The sequence below is a fragment of the Carcharhinus amblyrhynchos genome, unplaced genomic scaffold, assembly GCF_965287045.1.
Source record: "Carcharhinus amblyrhynchos unplaced genomic scaffold, sCarAmb.v2.hapA scaffold_38, whole genome shotgun sequence".
NCBI classification, from domain to species: domain Eukaryota; kingdom Metazoa; phylum Chordata; class Chondrichthyes; order Carcharhiniformes; family Carcharhinidae; genus Carcharhinus; species Carcharhinus amblyrhynchos.
In genome coordinates this window covers 2457664-2480359 of record NW_027649779.1, presented here as the reverse complement: position 1 = coordinate 2480359, position 22696 = coordinate 2457664, and the positions used below count along the sequence as shown (strand labels likewise).

The 22696-nt window shown below is 45.4% G+C and overlaps 2 protein-coding genes across 2 annotated transcripts in view; one reads left to right on the top strand and one right to left on the bottom strand.

Annotated features, from left to right (window-relative positions):
- Positions 1 to 22696, top strand: part of LOC145362386 (uncharacterized) — an 83601-nt gene that overhangs the window by 24368 nt on the left and 36537 nt on the right. Inside the window, 2 exon segments of the mRNA XM_080218438.1 lie at positions 19454 to 20556; positions 22459 to 22567. Coding sequence (XP_080074564.1) covers positions 19454 to 20556; positions 22459 to 22567 — 1212 coding nt within the window.
- LOC145362586 (uncharacterized) lies at positions 1096 to 14976 on the bottom strand. Its single transcript, XM_080218589.1, has 4 exons — positions 14825 to 14976; positions 13295 to 14733; positions 10539 to 10540; positions 1096 to 2397 (listed from the first exon to the last, which is right to left on the bottom strand). The coding sequence occupies exons 2-4, from the start codon at positions 14375 to 14377 to the stop codon at positions 1545 to 1547; spliced, it is 1938 nt and encodes a 645-aa protein (XP_080074715.1). The 5' UTR covers positions 14378 to 14733; positions 14825 to 14976; the 3' UTR covers positions 1096 to 1544.

Here is a 22696-nt window from a genome sequence, read left to right as displayed (position 1 = left end):
TATATTCCAAGTAGCACAGGACTGAAAAGCGGACCCTCTGAGAGATTCTAATGGTTATTATCTTACTCCATCATGGCCAGTGAAAAATCAGAGCTCAATTGGGTACCAGACAGGTCTCTTACCTGCCATTTGGAAAGTAAGAACACAAAATCTATCAATAAAATAGAGCCATTTCGATGGCTCAGATTTGAGACATTGATTCTAATCTCTCTCCACAGATGCTGCAGACCTGCTGAGATTTTCCAGCATTTCGTGTTTTTGTTTCAGATTCCAGCATTCGCAGTATTTCACTTTTATGATAAAATGAGATTTGGAATCCCCACGACCCTCCCCCAAAACAGAGGGAGCGGTGGGAGAGGAAAATAAGGATAAGAATGAAGAAGTCTGGCTGCTGATTCTCCGAGCCCATGTAGAATTTACACAATGAGTGAATCAGTTTATAAAGCACAAAAGTTATCCATCCCTAACAATAACTGATCAAATTACAATAATTAGGTTGAAGAATGTAACAAAAAAATGAATAATGAAGTTTAAAATTGAGTTTGTTTTGTTGTTAGAAAAGTTTTTTTAAATTATGTAAAATACCTTAATTGAGTGCCAAGTTTTTTTTTCTCACTTGCTTTAGGCTCTGTACAAAAGGCTCTACAGAGCCTGAAAGTTAACCCTTTCAGCAGTCAGTTGATTTATTTTTAAATCGCTCAGAAACTCATGTCTATTTTAGTTTATAATTGTGGATTTATTCGAACCAGTTAAATCTGGAAATTTTAAATGTAGCCTGGAGGAATTTGGAATAACTGAGAATTCTCTCGTTGTCACCTCAACCCCAGATAAAGAACAACAATCTAACAGGTGGTAATGGTAACTCAATAAACTGTTTGTTGATTGAATCCTTGAGTGTTGAATGATTCTTCTGAGTTCATTGCCCCCAACACACTGGGTACTTTACCACTGGAGACCAGGTATTACCAAAACCTTCAGACAATACAAAGACTCACGAAAGCCAGTGTCCCAGTTTAAAGACTTATCTTTTATTTGACCAACGATCGAAGGGAAACATTATCGGACAGTGTAATAACTCTAAGAGAAGTGTTCTGATCTCTGCAATAACACTGACGTAAATGCTTAGGATAGATCAATTATACATTCTTCATGTCAAATTCTCCTGCCTTTCATTAGGTGTGAACCAATCATTTTCCATATAAAAAAATCATTAATTACGTTTGTCATTTACTTCAGCAAATTCCATTTTATCCTCTGACACAATGGGATTTAATTTGTCCATAGAATCCGGACACTTCCTTCCCCTATTGCTTAGGTTTTGGGGGATTTGAGGAAAAATGTTTTCACCCAGAAGGTGGTGGGAATCTGGAATTCACTGTCTGGGAGGGTAGTAGAGGCAGGAAACCTCACAATCTTTAAAAAGCACATTGACAAGCACTTGAATGTTTTGTCAGTTCAAACTCTATCAGCCAAGTGCTAGAAAATGGATTAGTGTAAATTTAGTATGGTGTTGTCAGTGCAGACTCGATGGGCTGAAACTATGACTATGACTTGTGAACTCGCTGGTGTTTCTGCAGTCGGGATGACTGAGTGAATCCCATCCCACACACAGTGCAGGTGAACGGTCTCTCCCCAGTGTGAACTCGCTGGTGTTTCTGCAGTCGGGATGACTGAGTGAATCCCGTCCCACACACAGTGCAGGTGAACGGTCTCTCCCCAGTGTGAACTCGCTGGTGTGTCCGCAGGGCAGATGATGATCTGAATCTCTTTGTGCAGTGAGAGCAGCTGAACGGTCTCTCCTCAGTGTGAACTCGCTGGTGTGTCCGCAGGGCAGATGATGATCTGAATCTCTTTGTGCAGTGAGAGCAGCTGAACGGTCTCTCCTCAGTGTGAATGCGCTGGTGGGACATCATTAACTGAGAGCTTTTGAAATCCCTCCCACAGTCAGAGCATTTAAAGGGTCTCTCCTGGGTGTGAGTGACATTGTGCCTCTGCAAGTAGGGCAACTGACTGAAACCCTTCCCACACACAGAGCAAGTGAATGGCCTCTCCCCAGTGTGAACTAACTGGTGTCTCCGCAGACCTGATGCCACACTGAATCCTTTCCCACACTCAGTGCAGGTGAACGGCCTCTCCCCAGTGTGAACTCGCTGATGGCTCTGCAAATCAATTAACTGAGTGAATCCCTTCCCACACACAGAGCAGATGAAAGGTCTCTCTCCAGTGTGAAATCGATGGTGTCTCTGCAGACTGGATAACCGAGTGAATCCTTTCCCACACTCAGAGCAGGTGAATGGCCTCTCCCCAGTGTGAACTCGCTGGTGTCTCTGCAAATCAATTGTCTGAGTGTATCCCTTCCCACACACAGAGCAGGTGAACGGCCTCTCCCCAGAGTGACTGCGCCGATGAATTTCCAGCTGAGATGGAAAACTGAATCCTCTCCCACAGTCCCCACATTTCCACTGTTTCTCCATGGTGCTGGTGTCCTTCCGACTCTCCAGGTTAAACAGTTAAATCTCACACAGAACACGGGTACCGTCTCTCCCCGCTGTGAACGCTGAGATGTATTTTCAGGCTGTGTAACTGGTTAAAGCTCTTTCCACACTCAGTGCACTGGAACACTCTCACTCAGCTGTGTTTGTGCATCTCGCTGCTTTTCCAGTCACACTGTTGCTTAAAATCTCCTTAAGCAGACAGAACAGAGAAACATTTCTCCTTCTAGATCCAAAGGTCGATGACATTGAGGTCCCGATGAATTGAGTGACTCTGTCAGATCTTGATGTGATGTTTGGTTTGAGATTTCTGTATATAAATCCTCACCTTCTGTTCCCCTATAAAACAAATTTACAAAAGTCATCTGTGTCATAGAAATTCAGAACAGACAATTCTAGTTTCTATGGAGCATTCTTTCCCCTCTCATTTCCTAAAAGCTGTGAATCTCCATCCCACACACTCTCCCTCCATTCTCACTCTGCTGTATCTAATATTCACCTCCCAATTCTCCTGAAGGTGCTGATTGAGTCTGATTGACAGATCCATGCTCACTGCTTCCTGTCCTGGATACAGAGAGCTGAAAATCTCCATGCAGGCTGCCAGATAGATGTCTATAATAATGGATAAAAGTGTAATTATTAACTGAGATGTGGTAGAATAGGGATTTGAGGAAGATTTATATCTAGGTAGGGAGAGCACATATCTAGAACTCGCTGCCTATGAGGATGGTGGAACAGAAGATGTTCAATCATTTCAAAATGAAATTGGGTGGGCACTTGAAGGAAATAAAACTTGCAGAGGAATGTTGATAGGGAGAAAGAAAAGGACTGATTGGTTCGTTCTGCAGAGAATCAATCTGCAGTCTATAAGGTGATGTGGAGATGTCGAAGGTGGACAGTGGTGGGCACACAACACCAGGTTCATCAGGTGAGTGGCCACTCCCCTGAAGGAGCAGTGCTCCGAAAGCTCATGCTATCAAATAAACCTGTTGGACTTTAACCTGGTATTGTGAGACTTCTTACTGTCCATAAGATGTACAGGTTAGGTTGATTAGCCCTACTCAATTGCCACTTAGTGTCCCAGGATGTGTGGGTTGGGGGATTAGCAGGATAAATCTGTCATACTGCAGGGAGAGAGTCTCTGAAGAATGCTCTGTTGGAGAGTCAGTGCAGACTTGATGGGCCGAAAGGCCTCCTTCTGCACTGTAGGGATTCCATGACTCGAGTTGCCCAATAGACTCCTGTGCTGCAATGAGTTTATGACTGGAAATATATAAAATGGCTACAGTAATATATTACAGAACTAGAAATAATAAGAAATGGAAAGGGGGTGGGGGGAGGAAAGTGTTTTACTCACAAATGTTGGAGACAGGAGCAAGTTTTAGATTTTCTGAAGCTCAATCTTCACTCACACAAAGACCGTGATTGGCTGGAGGACCAGAGTTCTTCCAGTCCTCCAACTCTCCCATCTAAGCTTGCTGGTCACGGAAGAGGTGGACACAGCCCCGCACATGCACAGGTTCCCCTCTCCCTTGGACATGCGCACTCCTGGGCCGGGGGGAGGGGTAGATCACCGAGCGGCTTCTCGCTCTGGCCGGAGCCGCCAGCCGCTTGTCTGGAAACCTTGGCTCAAGGAGGGGGAGGGGAACAGTGAGTGGGGGCGGGGCTCCCGGGAGGGGGAGGGGTGCAGTGGGTGGGGGCGGGGCTCCTGGGAGGGGGAGGGGTGCAGTGGGTGGGGGTGGGGCTCCTGGGAGGGGGAGGGGTGCAGTGGGTGGGGGCGGGGCTCCCGGGAGGGGGAGGGGAGCAGTGGGTGGGGGCGGGGCTCCCGGGAGGGGGAGGGGAGCAGTGGGTGGGGGCGGGGCTCCCGGGTCCGCGCGCCTGCGCACTGGAATCCGGAGACATCACCGCGGGGCAGTGATTCCTGTTGGCTGATTTAATTCGGGCTCCAATGTGATGTCACAATGCGGATGTTAGCCAATGAGCTTCAGGATAAAGCTTCCTCTGTGCAACAAACGATCATAGAATCCCTTCAGTGCAGAAAGAGGCCCTTCGGCCCATCGAGTCTGCACTCACCACAATCCCACCCAGGCCCTACCCCTTTATCCCTACATATTTACCCATTAATCCCTCTAACCTATGCATCTCAGGACTCGAAGGGGCAATTGTTAGCATGGCCAATCAACCTAACCTGCACATCTTTGGACTGTGGGAGGAAACAGGAGCACCCAAAGGAAACCCACGCAGACACAAGGAGACTGTGCAAACTCCACACGGACAGTGACCCAAGCCAGGAATCAAACCCAGATCCCTGGAGCTGTGAAGCAGCAGTGCTAACCACTGTGCTACCATGCAACCCATCTGGGGGGGGAACATCTGGGAGGAAATCAATGTATTCCGCTTTCCATTTCTTTTCTCCTACTGGGGAAAATTGGGGACTTGCAGCAACTGAAGGGAAAGGAAGTGAATCCAGTCTATATATTCCACACATTTTTAGTCCAGTCATACAGATGTATATCTGTATGACAGCCTGTATGGAGATTTTCAGCTATGTGCCTCCAGGACAGGAAGCGTGGATCTGTCAATCAGCACCTTCAGGAGAACTGGGAGGGTGAATATTAGATACAGCAGAGTGAGAATGGAGGGAGAGTGTGTTGGATAGAGATTTACAACTTTTGGGGAATGAGAGGGGAAAGAATGTTCCATAGAAATTACAATTACCTGTTCTGAATTTCTATCCTGTACTGACACTGATTATTTCTGTAAATCCCTCTTACAGGATCTTATAAACTTCTATTGAGTCGTCTCTCATCCTCCTCCGCTTTAAAGAGAAAAGCCCCAGCTCCCTCAACCTTTCCTCATAAGACCTATCCCCCAAAGCAGGCAGCTTCCTGGTAAATCTCCTCTGCACTCTCTCCAATGTTTCCACATCCTTCTTATAGTGAGGTGACCAGAATTGAACACAATATTCCAAATGTGGTCTTACCAAGGTCCTGTATAGTTGCAGCATAACGCCACTGCTCTTAAACTCAAACCCCCGTTAATAAACGCTAACAAACTATAAGCCTTCTTCACAGCTCTATCCACTTGAGTGGCAACCTTCAGAGATCTGTGGATATGAACCCCAAGATCTCTTTGTTCCTCCATATTCCTCAGAACCTTGCTGTTGACTCTGTAATCCACATTCAAGTTTGTCCGACCAAAATGAATCACTTTGCACCTCAGTCCAGCTCTGCATCCTATCAATGTCTCTTTGCAGCCTATAAGAGCCCTCCACCTCATCCACTACTCCACCAATCTTGGTGTCATCAGCAAATTTACTAACCCCCCCCTTCAGCCCCCTCTTCCAACTCATTGATAAAAGTCACAAATAGCAGAGGACCCAGCAGTGATCCCTGTGGTACACCGCTGGTAACTGGCCTCCAGTCTGAAAATTTTCCCTCCACCACCACCCTCTGTCTTCCATGAGACAGCCAGTTACTTATCAAACCGGCAAATTTCCTTCTATCCCACACCTCCCTATTTTCTTCATGAGCCTACCATGGGGAACCTTATCAAATGCCTTACTAAAATCCATGTATACGACATCAAATGCTCTATCTTTGTCCTCACACTTAGTTACCTCCTCAAAGAATTCAATCAAACTTGTGAGGCAAGACTTGCCCCTCACAAATCCGAGCTGACCATCCCAGATTAAGCTGCATCTTTCCAAATGGTCATAAATGCTATCCCTCAGGAACTTTTCCATTAACTTACCGACCACTGAAGTAAGACTAACTGGCCTATAATTACAAGAAGAATTTTTTTTTTTACTCGGTTTTGAACCGAGGACTTACTGTGTGGGAAGCGAACATGATAACCACTACACCACAGAAATAGCTGACACTGTGCATGGATGTTAGGAAACTTGAGGAAATAAATAGTGATGTCTTGAGGAGTGTACATATAACAAAGAAGGAGGTGCTGGATGGCTTAAAGCACATCAAGATACATAAATCCCCTGGACGTGATGAAGAGTATCCCAGGACATTGTGGGAGGCTAGGGAGGAAATTGTGGGTCCCCTCACAATGATATTTGGATCATCGATAATCATAGACGAGGTGCCTGAAGATTGGAGGGTGGCAAATGTTGTGCCTTTGTTTAAAAAGGGCTGCAGGGAAAAGCCTGGGAATTACAGGCCAGTGAGACTTTCATCTGTAGTGGGTAAGCTGTTAGAAGATATTTTGAGACAGGATCCACAGGTATTTAAAAACGCAGGGACTGATTAGGGACAGTCAGCATGGCTTTGTGAGTGTCTCACAGATTTGATTGAGTTTTTTGAAGGGGTAACCAAGAAAGTTGATGAGGGGAATGCAGTTGATGTTGTCAACCTGGACTTTAGCAAGCCAAAAGAGAAAATTCTGGAAAATCTCAGCAGATCTGGCAGCATCTGTACAGATTAAAAGGACTTTAGCAAGGCATTTGACAAGGTACCGCATGGGAGGTTGTTGCACAAGGTTAAATATTACTGGATCCACGATAAGGTAGCTAAATGGATACAAAATTGGCTTGATGACAGAAGCCAGAGAGTGGATGTTGTTTCTCAGATTGGAACTCTGTGACCAGCAGTGTGCCTCAGGGATCAGTGTTGGGTCCACTGTTATTTGTCATTTATATTAATTATTTGGATGAGAATATAGGAGGCATGGTTAGTAAGTTTGCAGATGACACCAAGATTGCTGACATAGTGGACAGTGAAGAAGGTTATCTAGGATTGCAATGAGATCTTGATCAATTGGGCCAATGGGCTGACGAATGGCGTGAGTTGGCCTTGATTGACTGGGGAGAGTTACTTAAAGGGATGACAGTGGATAGGTGGCACAGGGAGCAATCCTGTGATTACAACCGAAGAGGTCTTGCTTTTTAACTTTCTACCTAACTCCCTTAACTGCTGTTGTAGGGCCTCGTCCTACCTTTGTACCAATATGTACCATGACCACTGGCTGTTCACCCTCTCGTTTCAGAATGCTTTCTGCCCTTTTAGAGACTTCCTGGACCCTGACATCAGGGAGACAACACAATGTCCTGGAGTCTCTTTCATATCCACAGAAGCACCTATCTGCACCCCTAAGTATAGAGCTCCTTGTAATTATTGTTGTAGTGGTCTTTGTACCTCCCTGCTTAACAACAAAGCCAGCCGTGGTGCCAGGTCTCTGGCTGCTCTATTTATCCCCTGATAAGCTATACCCCCTCCCAATAGTATCCAAACGGTATATTTGTTAGAGAAGGAGATGACCACAGGGGATTCCTGTACTGACTGCCTGCCCCTTCTAGCAGTCACGCATTTATCTGCCTGCGCCTTGAGTGTGACCATGTCTCTAAAGCTCCTAACTGTGACACTTTCCACCACCTTCATGCTCCGAAATGCATCCAACTGCTGCTCCAACCTATCCATGCGGTCTGTAAGGAGCTGCAATTGGGTGCACTTCCTGTAGACGTAGTCATCTATAATGCTGGAAGCATCACAGATCTCCCACATCTCACAAGTGCAGCACTTAACCCCACTGACTGACATTTCGAGTACCAATTATTTAAGAAAATTTATAAAACTCTTACCTTCACTCTTACCTTGTTGCAGTGTCTTTCTTTTAAGATAAATCGGGGTTGTTTTCCTTGGAGCAAAGTATATTGATAGAGGTGTACAAAGGTACATGGAGGTGTTGAAGTTTACATGCTCTTTGTACACATGTACAAGCTTTAAGGGTCATCCAGTCTCGAAACGTTGGTTCTATTCTCTCTGACGTGGAGATGGCGGTGTTGGACTGGGGTAAACCCAGTAAGAAGTCTCACTGCACCAGATTAAAGTCCAATGGGTTTATTTGATAGCAAAATCCACTAGCTTTCGGAGCGATGCTTCTTCGTCAGGTGAGTGGGAGTTCTGTTCACAAACAAGGCATAGAAAGACACAAACTCAATTCACAAAATAATGATTGGAATGCCAATTTTTACAGGTAATTAAGTCTTAAAGGTACAGACAATGTGAGTGGAGAGAGCGTTCTATTCTCTCTCCACAGATACTGTCAGATCTGCTGAGATTTTCCAGCATTTTCTGTTTTTATTTCCCTTTATTTTTCCTTCTCTGTCACCGCTCTGCCTCATCAATGAGACATTGGGACTCAGAGGGTTGATGCAGTTTGATGGACAAGTTGTCTCCATTCTGAACAATGGGGAACAAGCTCCTCCCACTCAATGACATCATTGCCCCCTACAAACATGGCGACCTCGCGTGCGCACCGTTGCATATTGCCCCCAATAAAGATGGCGAACGTTACCCCGGAGCGAACCTGAGGAGCTGCGGCCCTGCTCGGAACAAACTAGGTCCCGGAAGTTCTCTTCCGCGGTTTGCTGCTTACACAACATGCTTACGGAGCGTTTTCACCCACCTGGGCGATCCATTGCTCTCTCCGTACCGCCAATCACCTCTAACAGATTTCCCAGCCCAAAACAAAACCTGCTTTCCACCGCCATTACTCACACTGCGCATGCTCCAGTCAAAGCTGGCCCCGCCCCTCATTCCCTCCTATTGGTTGGAAGACCGATTGCTCCCGGTCGGTCCTCCAGCACTATCCCCTCTTCCCATTGGTCCAGGCCACCGTCAATCAGCCGGGCATTGTGACGGTGACTTGCTGCTTGTCCAATAATAAGAGTCTCAGTGTAACAATGACACACACACAGGCTCCAGTCCAATCAGAGTGGAGATGGAGCACAGAGAAAACCCAGCAAAACACTGACTGACTCTGAGTGTAACATAAACAGTGTTTGTTCACATAATAAGAGTCACATTGCAGTATGTTAGTGAACACAGCATTAGATCCAATGTAATGATAATACAGTCAGTATCCAGTGCACCAAAACCAAAGTTTAGGTTTCATTTTGATTTGAGTGAGTCATGGTCTATAGATATAATGTATTTAAATTCCAGTGTGTGACTCTGCCACTGTCAGTATCAAACAATAACCTGTCTGTTATTCCAATTCTGCTGTATTTTACAACGTCGATGGTAGTCATGACTTAGAGATGCTGGCGTTGGACTGGGGTAAACATAGTAAGAAGTCTCACAACACTAGGTTTAAGTTCAACCAGTTTATTTGATAGTAATCCCACAAGCTTTACTATCAAATAAGCTGGTTGAACTTAAACCTGGTGTGGTGAGACTTCTTACTGTATTTTACAACTGCAGCTCCTGGGGCTGACTGGAGTCTGGTGTAATAATAATCACAAAGGTCGGTTTGTGTCCCTGAGGTCACTTGAACTGCAGGTAATCTGACCTTAAGGGAGACAAGAGGCCCAACAAACATTCGATTATAATAGGAGGACAAGATGTAAGGGAGCAATGATATTTTAAGGTGTCTGTGTTATGGTGAGTGTCACTGGGAGGTGAGTGATAAAATAGAAGTGGAAACATCGTAACAGAGACACATGTGACTGACTTGGCCTGACTGACAGCTGTTATATTTGAGAAGAGAATAATGAGGAAATGAGGATCTCCTGAGATTTCTGATATCTGAAGTGTATCTGTTAGAGGAATTGAAAATAATCAGTTCCTTTTCATGGTTATCTGCAGTTCTCAAGTTACAAAGATACATAGGAAACAGATCTGACAGCTCATCAAACCCAATGTTTAAATCTTCTGCTTGAGACACATGGTGACTGAAAAGATCAAATATTAAAACCTTAGGGGAGAAACATTCAGACTGTCATAAAGATGAATGAAGTATCTAATTAATCCCATTCACCATAACTCTGTCAGTATTTATCCAATTCCCTTTGAAAATTACTATTAAACCTGCTTCTAGCAACCAGTCAGTTTGTGCACTGCAGATCATTTCAATTTATTGTGTAAAAAAAATTCTCCTTTTCACCCCCTTCAATTCTGTTGACAATTATATCAAATCTCTGTGTCCTCTGCTTACAGAGCCTCCTGCACCTGGGAAATTGATTCTCTCCATTGATAGACCCTCCTGCTCCTTGGACATAGTTTCTTTCCATTGACATTTGTCACTTTAAACACCTTTATTAAGTCTCCCCATCATATTCCCCAATCTAAGATGGATAACACATGTTTCTCTTGCCCTGAAGAATTATATGAACTCAAAATTATTATTTTATAATACGAACTGTTCCTCTCGCAACAGATGCCACGAGACCTGTTGGGCTTTTTTGCTTTTCTCCCTGTCTTTCCTTCTATAATCAATCAGAAACTCTCCATGATCTTGAACGTCTCGATTAAATAGGAACACACTCAGCCTGAGAAAGATACAGAGGAAAGGGGAGACAGAAAGACTGAGAGAAAAATTGAGAAAGATTTTAAAAAGCAGAAAGATGGGGCGGTCAAAGATAAAAGCTGAGAAACAGCGGAAACAAGCAATACAGAGAGAATAATATAGAATATAAGGGAGCAGGCTATCAGTTCTTGGCTATGGGGAGTACAGGGAACTCAGCAACTGATCCACAGACACAGCTGGTTATATCTGTGAATGGAAACTCTGAACAGAAATAACTGGCTCATTTGTAAATGTCACCACAATGTGACCTGTGTGATTCTGCCCTGACCCTGTGAACAGATATAGGCTGCATTGACAGATGTTCTCACCAGATTGTGGTCCCTGGATTTATTTTCTGCTTAGAAGTGAGATGTGCGGTTTGGAACTGGCAGAGAAACAGGAAGTTGTGTTACCTGAGAATGAAACAGCTGAGGTCAGTTTGCTGTTATCATCGTGAACAGTCTTCCTGCCTGTGAGGGTGAACTCACTCTGACAGCATCAAGAACGACCACACAGATTGCTGCTGGTCTCAGCATTACATTCACCTCCATTCCTATGTTAAACAATCAAGAAAGGGGATAATTTGGATTTTTAACACAGTCATTGAATTGGGAGATGGATTGAGGGTCATCACTGGGAGAAATGTGGAGGAATTAGAGAACAAATGAGTTTTCCCAAAGAGAGTTATTAGAAAAGAGATTTAAAGTGAGTCAGGGCCTGTCGGAGGAAGTGGGAGAGAGAAACAGAGAAGATTGAATCTCCATCAATGGGATGTTTTCTCAGACATCAAAGTGATGAAGTGTTTGTGCTTTTTCAGAGAGGTAACGAGAGAGAGAAAACAATGATTAAGTTTAAGCATTATCTGAAATAGGAAGGTTAAATGAGAGAGTGTTTGAAAGAAAGATAGAGAGACATTAAGTGACAAAGACAGAACCTGAGAGGAGAGAGGTTGAGTGAATGTGAGACAGGACCGAGGTTAGAGTGTGAGAGAGGTGGAAGGTAAGTGTGAGTGAATGCCTGGAGAGAAAGAGCAACGTTCAGTGAATGTGAAAGAGATGAGGGGTGTTAAATATTGAGTTTCTGAGAGAGAGATGTTAAGTGAGTGAATGTCTGAAAGAGAGGAGAACAGGGTCACATACCTAGGGATCACTGACAATGATCAAAATAAGGAGAAGACCCAGAAAACTACCAACAGGAAACTTCAGCTAAACAAGTCACTCATTCTTAAATGGTCAGTCAGGACTCTGATGCTGCTCAGCTTCTCTCTGTTCTGTTTATAATGGTTAAAGGCTATTAGGAGTGATGCTTATTTAAAACGATAGTGTGTGGGAAGCACACATCATCAAAACTGAGAATTCTTGGACACATACTGCAGCTCTTTCTCTATTCATCTGAGAATCAAAATTGTTGTCTAATTGTCCCAGCAGTTACCTGGCTCCTTTGAACTCAGTAAAAAGTCTGACAACACCAGGTTTTAGTCCAACCTATTTATTTGATAATATACTCACAAGCTTTCGGGGTTAGCCCCTTCGTCAGGTGAATGGAGAGTTCTGAGAGGATCTCCAAGAAGATTGCACACATCGACACAGACATCAAGTTTTTACAGAGATGCAAGAAAGCAGAAGGATTCGCATTCTAATCAGTAATCTCTAAACTGTCTGTGCTTTATATGCTCTGACTGAGGCCAGAACTCTCCATTCACCTGACAAAGGGGCTAACCCCGAAAGCTTGTGAGTATATTATCAAATAAATAGGTTGGACTAAAACCTGGTGTTGTCAGACTTTTTACTGTGTTTACGCCAGTCCAACGCCGGCATACCCACATCATGACATCCTTTGAACTTCTCCAGCTGCTACGTTAATGCAGACTTCAACCAATTTATTTTAAGCCAGTTTCTGTTCAATAAACCATGACTGACACACACGCACACACATTAAAACGTTTCAGACTTTTTTGCATTTTTAGTCTGGAAACCTAAACCTGCCGTTTCATTCTCAGTCAGGAACAGATCCCAGTTTTACACCAATCTTTGACAGCATGTTTCCAGCATTCACCATTGTTCTTCCCGACTCTAAACACAGTTGTAAAGGAGCTTCTGTTCCACGTGAACATTGGAAAAAAGCGACTGGGACACATTTCTTACATACCTCAGGATTCACCCACATGGGGACTCCGCTGTCAGGGAAAAGTGACAAGAAAAACCAAAGTGTTGTGTGTTCCTCTTAGCGTGACCATGAAGGACTGTGTCAAGAATGAAGTTCTGTTTACTGTATGATCCTCCCTCAGACTGCCCTTTCTGAGCTGCAGCTTGGTGATGTTGAACACTCAAATGGAAAAGACAAAAATCTACAACAATAATTCCATCAAATGTCTATTTCACATTTATTCAGAATATCAAACCTCAATAGAAGAAAAAAGTCAGAGTGAACATAATTCAGTCCTGGGTATGATTAACAGCATCAATACGTGTAGAATCCAAACCTTGCAATCTCTTGTGAACTCGCTGGTGTGTTAGCAGGTGGGATGACTGAATAAATCCCTTTCCACAGACAGTACAGGAGAACGGCCTCTCCCCAGTGTGAACTCGCTGGTGTTGCAGAAGATAAGATAAATGAGAAAATCCCTTCCCACATACAGAGCAGGTAAATGGCTTCTCCCCACTGTGAACTCTCTGATGTGTCAGCAGGTTGGATGACTGACTGAATCCTTTCCCACACACAGAGCAGGTGAATGGCCTCTCCCCAGTGTGAACTCGCTGGTGATTCAATAGGTTGGATGAACGAGTGAATCCCTTCCCACACACGGAGCAAGTGAATGGCCTCTCCACACTGTGAACCTGCTGGTGAGTCAGAAGGTTGTATGAACGGGTGAATCCCTTCCCACATTCAGAGCAGGTGAACGGTCGATCCCCTGTATGGAGCTGCTGGTGTATCAGAAGATTGGATGAATTAATGAATCCCTTCCCACAGACTGAGCAGGTGAAGGGCCTCTCCCCAGTGTGAATTCTCTGGTGGTTCAGTAGGGCAGATGGACGGCTGAATCCCTTCCCACACACACAGCAGGTGAACGGCCTCTCCCCAGTGTGTGTATATTGGTGTGTTAGCAGATCCTTTTTGTTTTTAAAGCTCTTCTCACAGTCAGAACAATTAAAAAGTTTGTTGTCAGAGTGAACAAGTTGATGTGTCTGCAGGTGGGATGACTGAATGAATCCTTTCCCACACACAGAGCAGGTGAACGGTCTCTCCCCAGTGTGAATGCGTTGGTGTGTCAGCAGATCTTTTTCGCATTTAAAACTCTTCCCACAGTCAGAACATCTAAACAGTCTCTCATCAGTGTGAACAAGTTGGTGTGTCACAATGTGAGATGAACGAGTGAATCTCTTCCCACACACAGGGCAGGTGAACGGCCTCTCCCCAGTGTGAACTCGATGGTGTGTTAAAAGGTTGTACGAATGGGTGAATCCCTTCCCACAGACGGAGCAGGTGAATGGTCTCTCCCCAGTGTGACTGCGCCGATGAACTTCCAGTTGTGACGGGAAACCAAATCCCTTCCCGCACTCCACACATTTCCACGGTTTCTCCATGGTGCTGGTGCTCTTGTGTTTCTCCAGGTTGGATGAACAGTAGAAGCCTCACCCACACTCACATGTATATAGTTTCACGCTGCTGTGAATGGTGTGATGATTTTTCAGGCTGTGTAACTGGTTAAAGCTCTTTCCACAGTCAGTTCACTGGACCATTCTCACTTGGGTGCATGTTTGTCCCGATGCTTTTCCGGTCACACTATGTTTAAAATCTTTGCCCACAGACAGCACAGACAAACATTTCTCCTTTCACATTCAAAGACCGATGATATTCAGCTCCTGATGAACCAAATGGCTTTGTCAGACGTGATGTTCAGTTTCCGTTTTCCATCTGCCAATCCTCCACTTCCAATATCCTGTAAAAAGTTGAGAAAACTCATCACCGTCAGTCCAGGATAGAAATTCCGAACAAACAATTCTAGTTTCTCTGCAACATTTTTTCCTCACCTGTTCTCCCAAATCTGTAATTCCCCACCCCACAAACTCTCCCCCCTCCCTGGGCTGAAATCCAAATCTATCTCACCATCTCCACCATTTCTTTCCTCCACTCCCAGTTTTCTCCCTCCCTCTTCTCTGTCTGGGTTCAGTTCAGTAAAAAGTCTGACAACACCAGGTTTTAGTCCAACCGATTTATTTGGTAATAGACGCACAAGCTTTCGGGGTTAGTCCCTTCGTCAGGTGAATGGAGAGTTCTGGCCTCAGACAGAGCATATACTTTATATACTTTATATGCTCTGTCTGAGGCCAGAACTCTCCATTCACCTGACGAAGGGACTAACCCCGAAAGCTTGTGAGTATATTATCAAATAAATCGGTTGGACTAAAACCTGGTGTTGTCAGACTTTTTACTGTGTTTACGCCAGTCCAACGCCGGCACACCCACATCATGGGTTCAGTTCTCCAGCTCCTGTCTGCAGACTGACAATAAAACCAATGGGTCTTATTGGGGGTGTTGGGTCCTCCAGCAGGTGTTTGTGAATCCTCCCAGGGTTTCCTTCCCAGAGATCAGAGTCCTCATTGATTTGAGGCCAAAGTGAAACCTCTTGTTTATTGTCCCCCTCCCCCATCCTCTGATGTGAACCATCCTCCAGTGGCTGAGCCAGGATGGGGCCGTTAACCTGGGTCTGTTCCCGGGAGGGAGGGAGAGGCCCCGCAGCTACAAACCAGGGAGCTGACAATGATTCTGAAGCGGATCCACAAAGTGTTTCCAGACCCGCCCAGCCACCGCCTAACGCTGACTCCGCTTCTCCGGGACAAACCAGCGCCAAGGACAGCAATGACACTGCGCATGCTCCACATCACAATGCCCAGGGACTGATTGACGGCGGCTCCGGACCAATAGGAAGAGGAGGGTGGGCCTGGAGGACTGAGCGGAAGAAGGGGCTGGTCCTCCAACCAATCGGAGTGAATGAGGGGCGGGCCTTCAGGATCGAGCTGGAGCGGCTGATCCTCCAACCAATCAGAGTGAAAGAGGGGGGCGTGACCTGAAGCATGCGCATTGCGGGTAATGGCGATGGATGGACAGTTTTAGTTTGGAAGCGAGATCGATACGAGGTAGAGGGTGACGTGCGGGGAACGATAAATATGGCGGGTGGGTGGAGAGGCTTCTTAAACTCAACTCCCGAAAAGAACTTTCCGGTCCCCTCCCCCCCGTTTGTATCAAATGGAGCCGCAGGTGGTAGTGTTGGGCCCGGGCTGACTGCCGCCATTGAGGCTGAATGTGGGAGGCCGGCAGATTGTGAATGAAGAGTGAAGCCCTGACGTCACAATGGAATGGATGAGAGTGTGACGTCACAATGGAAGTGGGTGAGAATGTGCTGTCACAGTGGAATAAAGGAGGGTAGGAGAAACTATGAAGCTGGGCTAGCGCTTAATATAAAAAAGGATAGCAAGAGTTTTTATAAATATATAAAAAGGAAGAGGCTGGCTAGGGTGAACGTTGGTCCTTTAGAGGATGAGAAAGGGGACCTAGTGGTAGGGGATGGGGATATGGCTAAGGTATTGAATAACTTTTTTGTTTCTGTCTTCACGGAGGAGGACGTGAATAATTTGCCGGGTGTTAGCGATGGAAAGGTGGTAGGACTGGAGGGTCTTAATGACATTACTGTTACTAGAGAGGCGGTGCTCGACAGACTGGAGGGGCTGATTGTTGTCAAGTCCCCAGGACCGGATGGAATGCATCCGAGGGTTCTGAAAGAAATGGCGGAGGTGATAGTGGATGCCTTGGTGGTTATTTTCCAGACGTCGCTGGATTCCGGGGAAGTGCTGGATGATTGGAAAACGGCTAATGTTACGCCGTTGTTTAAGAAGGGTGCCAGGCAAAAGGCGGGGAATTATAGGCCGGTTAGTTTAACGTCTGTGGTAGGTAAAATGTTAGAATCTGTCATTAAGGAGGAAATTGCAAGGCATCTTGAAGGGAATTGCTTGATAGAGCAGACGCAGCACGGTTTCATTAAAGGGAAGTCGTGTCTGACAAATTTACTGGAATTCTATGAGGATATGTCTCGGGCGGTGGATAGAGGAGAGCCGGTGGATGTGGTCTTTCTGGATTTTCAGAAGGCGTTTGACAAAGTACCTGACAAGAGGTTATTGCAGAAGGTCGAGGGACATGGAGTTGGGGGTAGGGTGTTAGCGTGGATAGAGGATTGGTTGTCAAATAGGAGGCAGAGAGTGGGGGTCAACGGGTGCTATTCGGATTGGCGGATGGTGACTAGTGGAGTGCCCCAGGGGTCGGTGCTGGGGCCTCAGCTTTTTACCATTTATATAGATGATCTGGAGGAGGGAACCGAGTGTAGGGTGTCGAAATTTGCTGATGACACCAAGATTGGGGGAACGGCAAATTGTGCAGAGGGTGTGGAGAGTCTGCAGAAGGATCTAGATAGGCTGGGGGAATGGGCCAGGAAATGGCAAATGGAATTTAATGTTGGCAAGTGTGAGGTGGTCCACTTTGGTAGGAATAATGGTAGGAAGGACTATTACTTACGGGGCGAAAAACTGCAGCAGGCAACGGTGCAGAGGGACCTCGGGGTCCTTGTGCATGAGTCGCAAAAACCCAGCTTGCAGGTGCAGCAGGTGGTCAGGAAGGCGAATGGGATGCTGGCCTTCATAGCGAGGGGGATTGAATATAAAAGTAGGGAGGTCTTGCTGCAGCTGTATAGGGCATTGGTGAGGCCGCAGCTGGAGTACTGTGTGCAGTTTTGGGCGCCGCACCTGCGCAAAGATATTTTGGCCTTGTAAGGAGTGCAGAGGAGGTTTACTAGGCTGATACCGGAGTTGAGGGGGTTGAGCTATGAGGAGAGGCTGAATAAACTAGGCTTGTACTCGTTAGAGTTTAGAAGAATGAGGGGAGATCTCATTGAGACGTATAAGATGATGAATGGGATGGATAGGATAGAGGTGGAGAGACTCTTGCCGCTCAAAAAAGACAGTAGGACTAGGGGGCACAGTCTCAAGATAAAGGGGGGCAGTTTAGAACGGAGTTGAGGAGGAACTTCTTCACTCAAAGGGTGGTGAATCTCTGGAATTCTCTGCCCGTTGAAGTGGTGGAGGCTGCCTCGCTAAATATTTTTAAGACGCGGGTTGATGGGTTTTTGATAAGAGAGAGGATTAAGGGTTATGGGGAGAGGGGGGGAAAGTGGAACTGAGCCGCGACAGATCAGCCATGATCTTATTGAATGGCGGGGCAGGCTCGAAGGGCTAGATGGCCTACTCCTGCTCCTATTTCTTATGTTCTTATGTTCTTATGAATGATTGAATGTGTGACGTCACAATGGGTGAGGTCTCCAGATGAGTTGAGACTTGGGTGGACTCGGGCGATGGCACTGACATGTGGCCCGGTGTCACAGTGGTTAGCACAGCTGCCTAACAGTGCCAGGGACCCAGGTGGAATTCCGGCCTCGGGGCACTATGAGGAGTTTGCACATTCTCCTTGTGGCTGTGTGGGTTTTCTCCAGCTGCTCCAGTTTCCTCTCATAGCCCAAAGATGTGCAGGTTAGATGGATTGGCCAGGCTAAATTAACCCTTGGCATCAACAGGATTAACAAGGTAAAAACATAGGATAAATGGGGATGATAGGGCTTGGATGGGATTGTTGTCAGTGCAGGCTCGATGGGCCAAATGGCCTCCTCACACTAGGGTTTCAATGAATGAAGATGGAAATAGGCAGTCTTGATGATGATGTGGATATGTGGCTGGGAGCTCCTCCTAGAGTGAAATATTTCACCAGGATTGTGAACAGCCTAGTTCAGCCTCAGACAGTTGCCAGGAAGCAGGATAGAGTTGCTGGTGACGAAGTGGAGTTTGTGATAGGGACTGAACACAATGGGTTCAGTCTTCCCAGTATTGAAAGAAATTTCTGTTCGTTAATACTGGCTATCAGACAAGTCAAGACATGAGTTGGAGGGGAACTTGGAGTTGATGTTCACATCTACCTGCTATCTTGATCCTTTGAGATGGTGGAGGTTGAGGGTTTGGGAGATTCTGTCAGTGTTCTCATTGAGTTGTAGATGTATAAAATCCCTCTCCTTCATCCCCGATCTCTCCTATTTCTCTGTCTTTTTCCATAGTGCCCAGACTGGATGGCAGGTTCCCTTCCCTGAAGGACATAAGGAAATCAATTGGGTTTTTTGACAATCCAGCAGTTTTCATAGTCACCTTTTCCCAGTGCCGTCCCCACAAATTACCAGATTCTTTCAGCTCAGTTTCACAACTTGCCATTGTGTTTTTGTGGGTTCACTCTCACTTCCTTTTTCTATTTTAAATCAATTTCACAGGGTATTAGAAGAGGAGGTTTTGCAGTTTGGAAACTGAAACCAAGCTTGGTATCAGCACCTTATGGAGCCAGCCAATTTATTGCAATCTGAATATCAATGTGTTTTGAACATGGAAGAAAATAGCATCATTCACAGTGGAGAGAAACTATACACGTGTTCTGTGTGTGGACAAGACTTCAGCCAATCATCTGACCTTTTGGAACATAATTGCAGTCACAACAGAGAGAAACTGTTGTGGAAATGTGGGGACTGTGAGAAGGGATTCAAATCCCCATCCTTGCTGGAAATTCATCTACGTAGTCACACTGGGGAGAGGCCATTCACCTGCTCCCAGTGTGGGAAAAGATTCACTCAATCATCCAGTTTACATATTCACCAGAGGACTCACACTGAGGAGAGGCCATTCACCTGCTCTGTGTGCGGGAAGGCATTCAATCGGTCATTCAGCCTAGCCTTGCACAAGCGAACTCACACGGGGGAGAAACCGTTCACCTGCTCTGTGTGTGGGAAGGGATTCAATCAGTCATCAAACCTAGCAAAACACCAGCGAGTTCACAGTGAGGACAGACCATTCACCTGCTGTGTGTGTGGGAAGGGCTTCAAAGCATCATCCATGTTAACAAAACACCACCGCGTTCACAATGGGGAGAGGCCATTCAGCTGTTCTCAATGTGGGAGGAGATTCGCGCTCTCAGCCAACCTGCTGACACACCAGCGAATTCACACTGGGGAGAGGCCGTTCATCTGCTCCCAGTGTGGGAAAGGATTCACTCAGTCATCCAGTTTACATATACACCAGAGGACCCACACTGGGGAGAGACCATTCACCTGTTCTGTGTGTGGGAAGGCATTCAGTCAGTCATCTAACCTAACATTACACCAGCAAGTTCACACTGGGGAAAAGCCATTCACTTGCTCCCAGTGTGGGAAGGGTTTTGCTCGCTCATCCAATCTCCTGATACACCTGCGAGTTCACACTGGGGAGAGGCCGTTAACTTGCTCCCAATGTGGGAAGCGATTCACTGACTCATCTCACCTGCTGGCACACCAGCGAACTCACACCGGGGAGAGGCCTTTCATCTGCTCCCAGTGTGGGAAGGGATTTGCACACTCAGGCAATCTGTGGACACACCAGCGAGTTCACACCGGGGAGAAACCGTTCATCTGTTCCCAGTGTGGGAAGGGATTTAGTCAATCATCCAACCTAGCAATACACCAACGGATTCACACTGGGGAGAGGATGTTCACTTGTTCCCAATGTGGGAAGGGCTTTGGTCACTCACACACACTGCAGGCTCACCAGTGAGTTCACACTGGAGAGAAGCCATTCACTTGCTCTGTGTGTGGGAAGGGATTCAGTCAGTCATCAAATCTATTGAAACACCAGCGAATTCACAAGGAACTATTGTGATTGAATTTTGCTGTGAATCATATTCAGACTGAACCATGTCCATTTGGGTCAGTTCTGCTGAATTGAAAAGTGACTCCAGCCCTGCTACAGGTGTTAATATAGTTCGTCTGAGAATGGGAGGATTTGGGGGTCAGGAAACTCACGGAAAATGTCAGATCAGGATTGGATGGAGCCACACAATTTATCGTAACCTAAACAGTGGAGAATTTTGAACCTGGAAGGAAACAACACCATTCACAACCACAGTCACATTAGGGAGACAGTGGAAATGTGGAGACTCTGAGGAGAGACTCAGTTACTTGTCAGAGCTAGAAACTCAGCAGTGCACTCACACTGGGGGGAGGCCATTCACCCGCTCTGAGTGTGGGAATGGATTCACTCAGTCTTCTGAGCTGACTACACACCAGTGAGTTCAGACTGGGGAGAAACCATTCAACTGCCCTGAGTTTCAGAAGAGATACAGTCGGCCATCCACACTGCTGAGTCACCAGCGAGTTTACAACTAACCACAGTGATTGGATTTATCTGTTAATCACATCAAGGACTGAGCTGTGTTCAGTGTAAGTGAACCAGCAAATGAGGTTAAGGGACAGGTCAATAGAGGTGCAGTGGCAGATATTGAAAGGGATATTTCAGAAAACCCAGAACAGATACTGATTCCAATGAGAAAGAAAAATTCCAAGAGGAGGATCCACCGTCGTGGTTCATTAGAGAAGTTAAAGATAGTATAAAACTTAAAGAAAAAAGCCAAGAATTGCACAAAGATGGGTGGCAGGTCAGAAAACTAGACAGAATATAAACAGCAAAGAATGATAAAAAGATTAATAAGGAGAGAAGAATTTGAGTACAAGAGAAGGCCAGTTAGAAATATAAAGATAGATAGTAAATGTTTCTCTGGATATTTAAATAAAAAAGAGTTAACAAAGTGAATGTTGGTCCAGGAGAAAGTGATTCTGGGGAATTAATAATAAAAAGTAAGGAGATGGAAGATGAATTCAACAGGCATTCTGCATCAGTCTTCACTGTAGTTTAATACTGTATCCGATAGTATCGAGGATAGAAGTTATATCCTATCAGGGTGTGGAAAGGAGGGAGAAACTCAGGAAAACTGCTGTCACTTATGAAGTGGTACAGAGCAAATGGTTGGAGCTGTGGGCTGACAAATCCTGGGCCTTGATGTACTCCATTCTAGGCTCTTAAAAGAAGTAGCTCGTAAACTAGAAGCAAAGTACTGTGGATTCTGATAATCTTAATTGAAAACAGAAAATGCTGGAAAGACTCAGCAGGTCGGGCAGCATCTGTGAAGGGAGAAACAGAGTTGACGTTTTGAGGCCATGAGGCTGTTCTTCAGCTGAAGACGGGTAGAAATGACTGGTGAGATCATTGATGCATTGTTTTTAATTTTCCAAAATTCTCTGGTTTTGGTGGAAGTTCCATTAGATTGGAAAGTAGCAAATGTAACTCCTTTATTCAAAAGAGAGAGGCAAAAAGCAGGAAACTACAGAACAGTTAACATGTCATAGGAAAAATGTTAGAAGTTATTATTAAATATGTTACAGCATGGTAGTGAGAAAAAAATCTGGCTATGAAGGAGAATCAACACGGTTTTGAGACAGGGAAATCATATTCAATCTATTTTTTCAGTTCTTTGAAGGATTCACATGTGCCGTGGATAAAGGGGAACCAGAGGTGCGTAAAGGTGAATGTACTGAGATTTCCAGAATGCATTTGTAAGCTACCACATCAAAGGTTATTGTGGAAAATGAAAACTCCTCATGGGGCGGGGGGGGAATGGTAACATATTGACACAGAAAGAAGATTGGCTCGTTAATAGGAAATGGTTGGCATAAATGGGTCTTTTTTCTAGTTGGCTGTATGTGAAGAGTGGTGTGCCACAGGGATCAATGCTGGGACCTCAACCTTTTTACCATTTGTCTCAATGACTCCGATAAGGGAATTGAAGATATGGTTGTTAAATTTGCTGATGATATAAAGCTAGCTGGAAAAGTAAGTAATGAAAAGGATGGAAGGAGGCTATAAAGGGACATAGGTTAAGCGAGTGGGCAAAGAACCAGTAAATATAATATAAATGTGGACAAATGTGAAATTGTCCATTTTGGTAGGAAGAATAAAAAC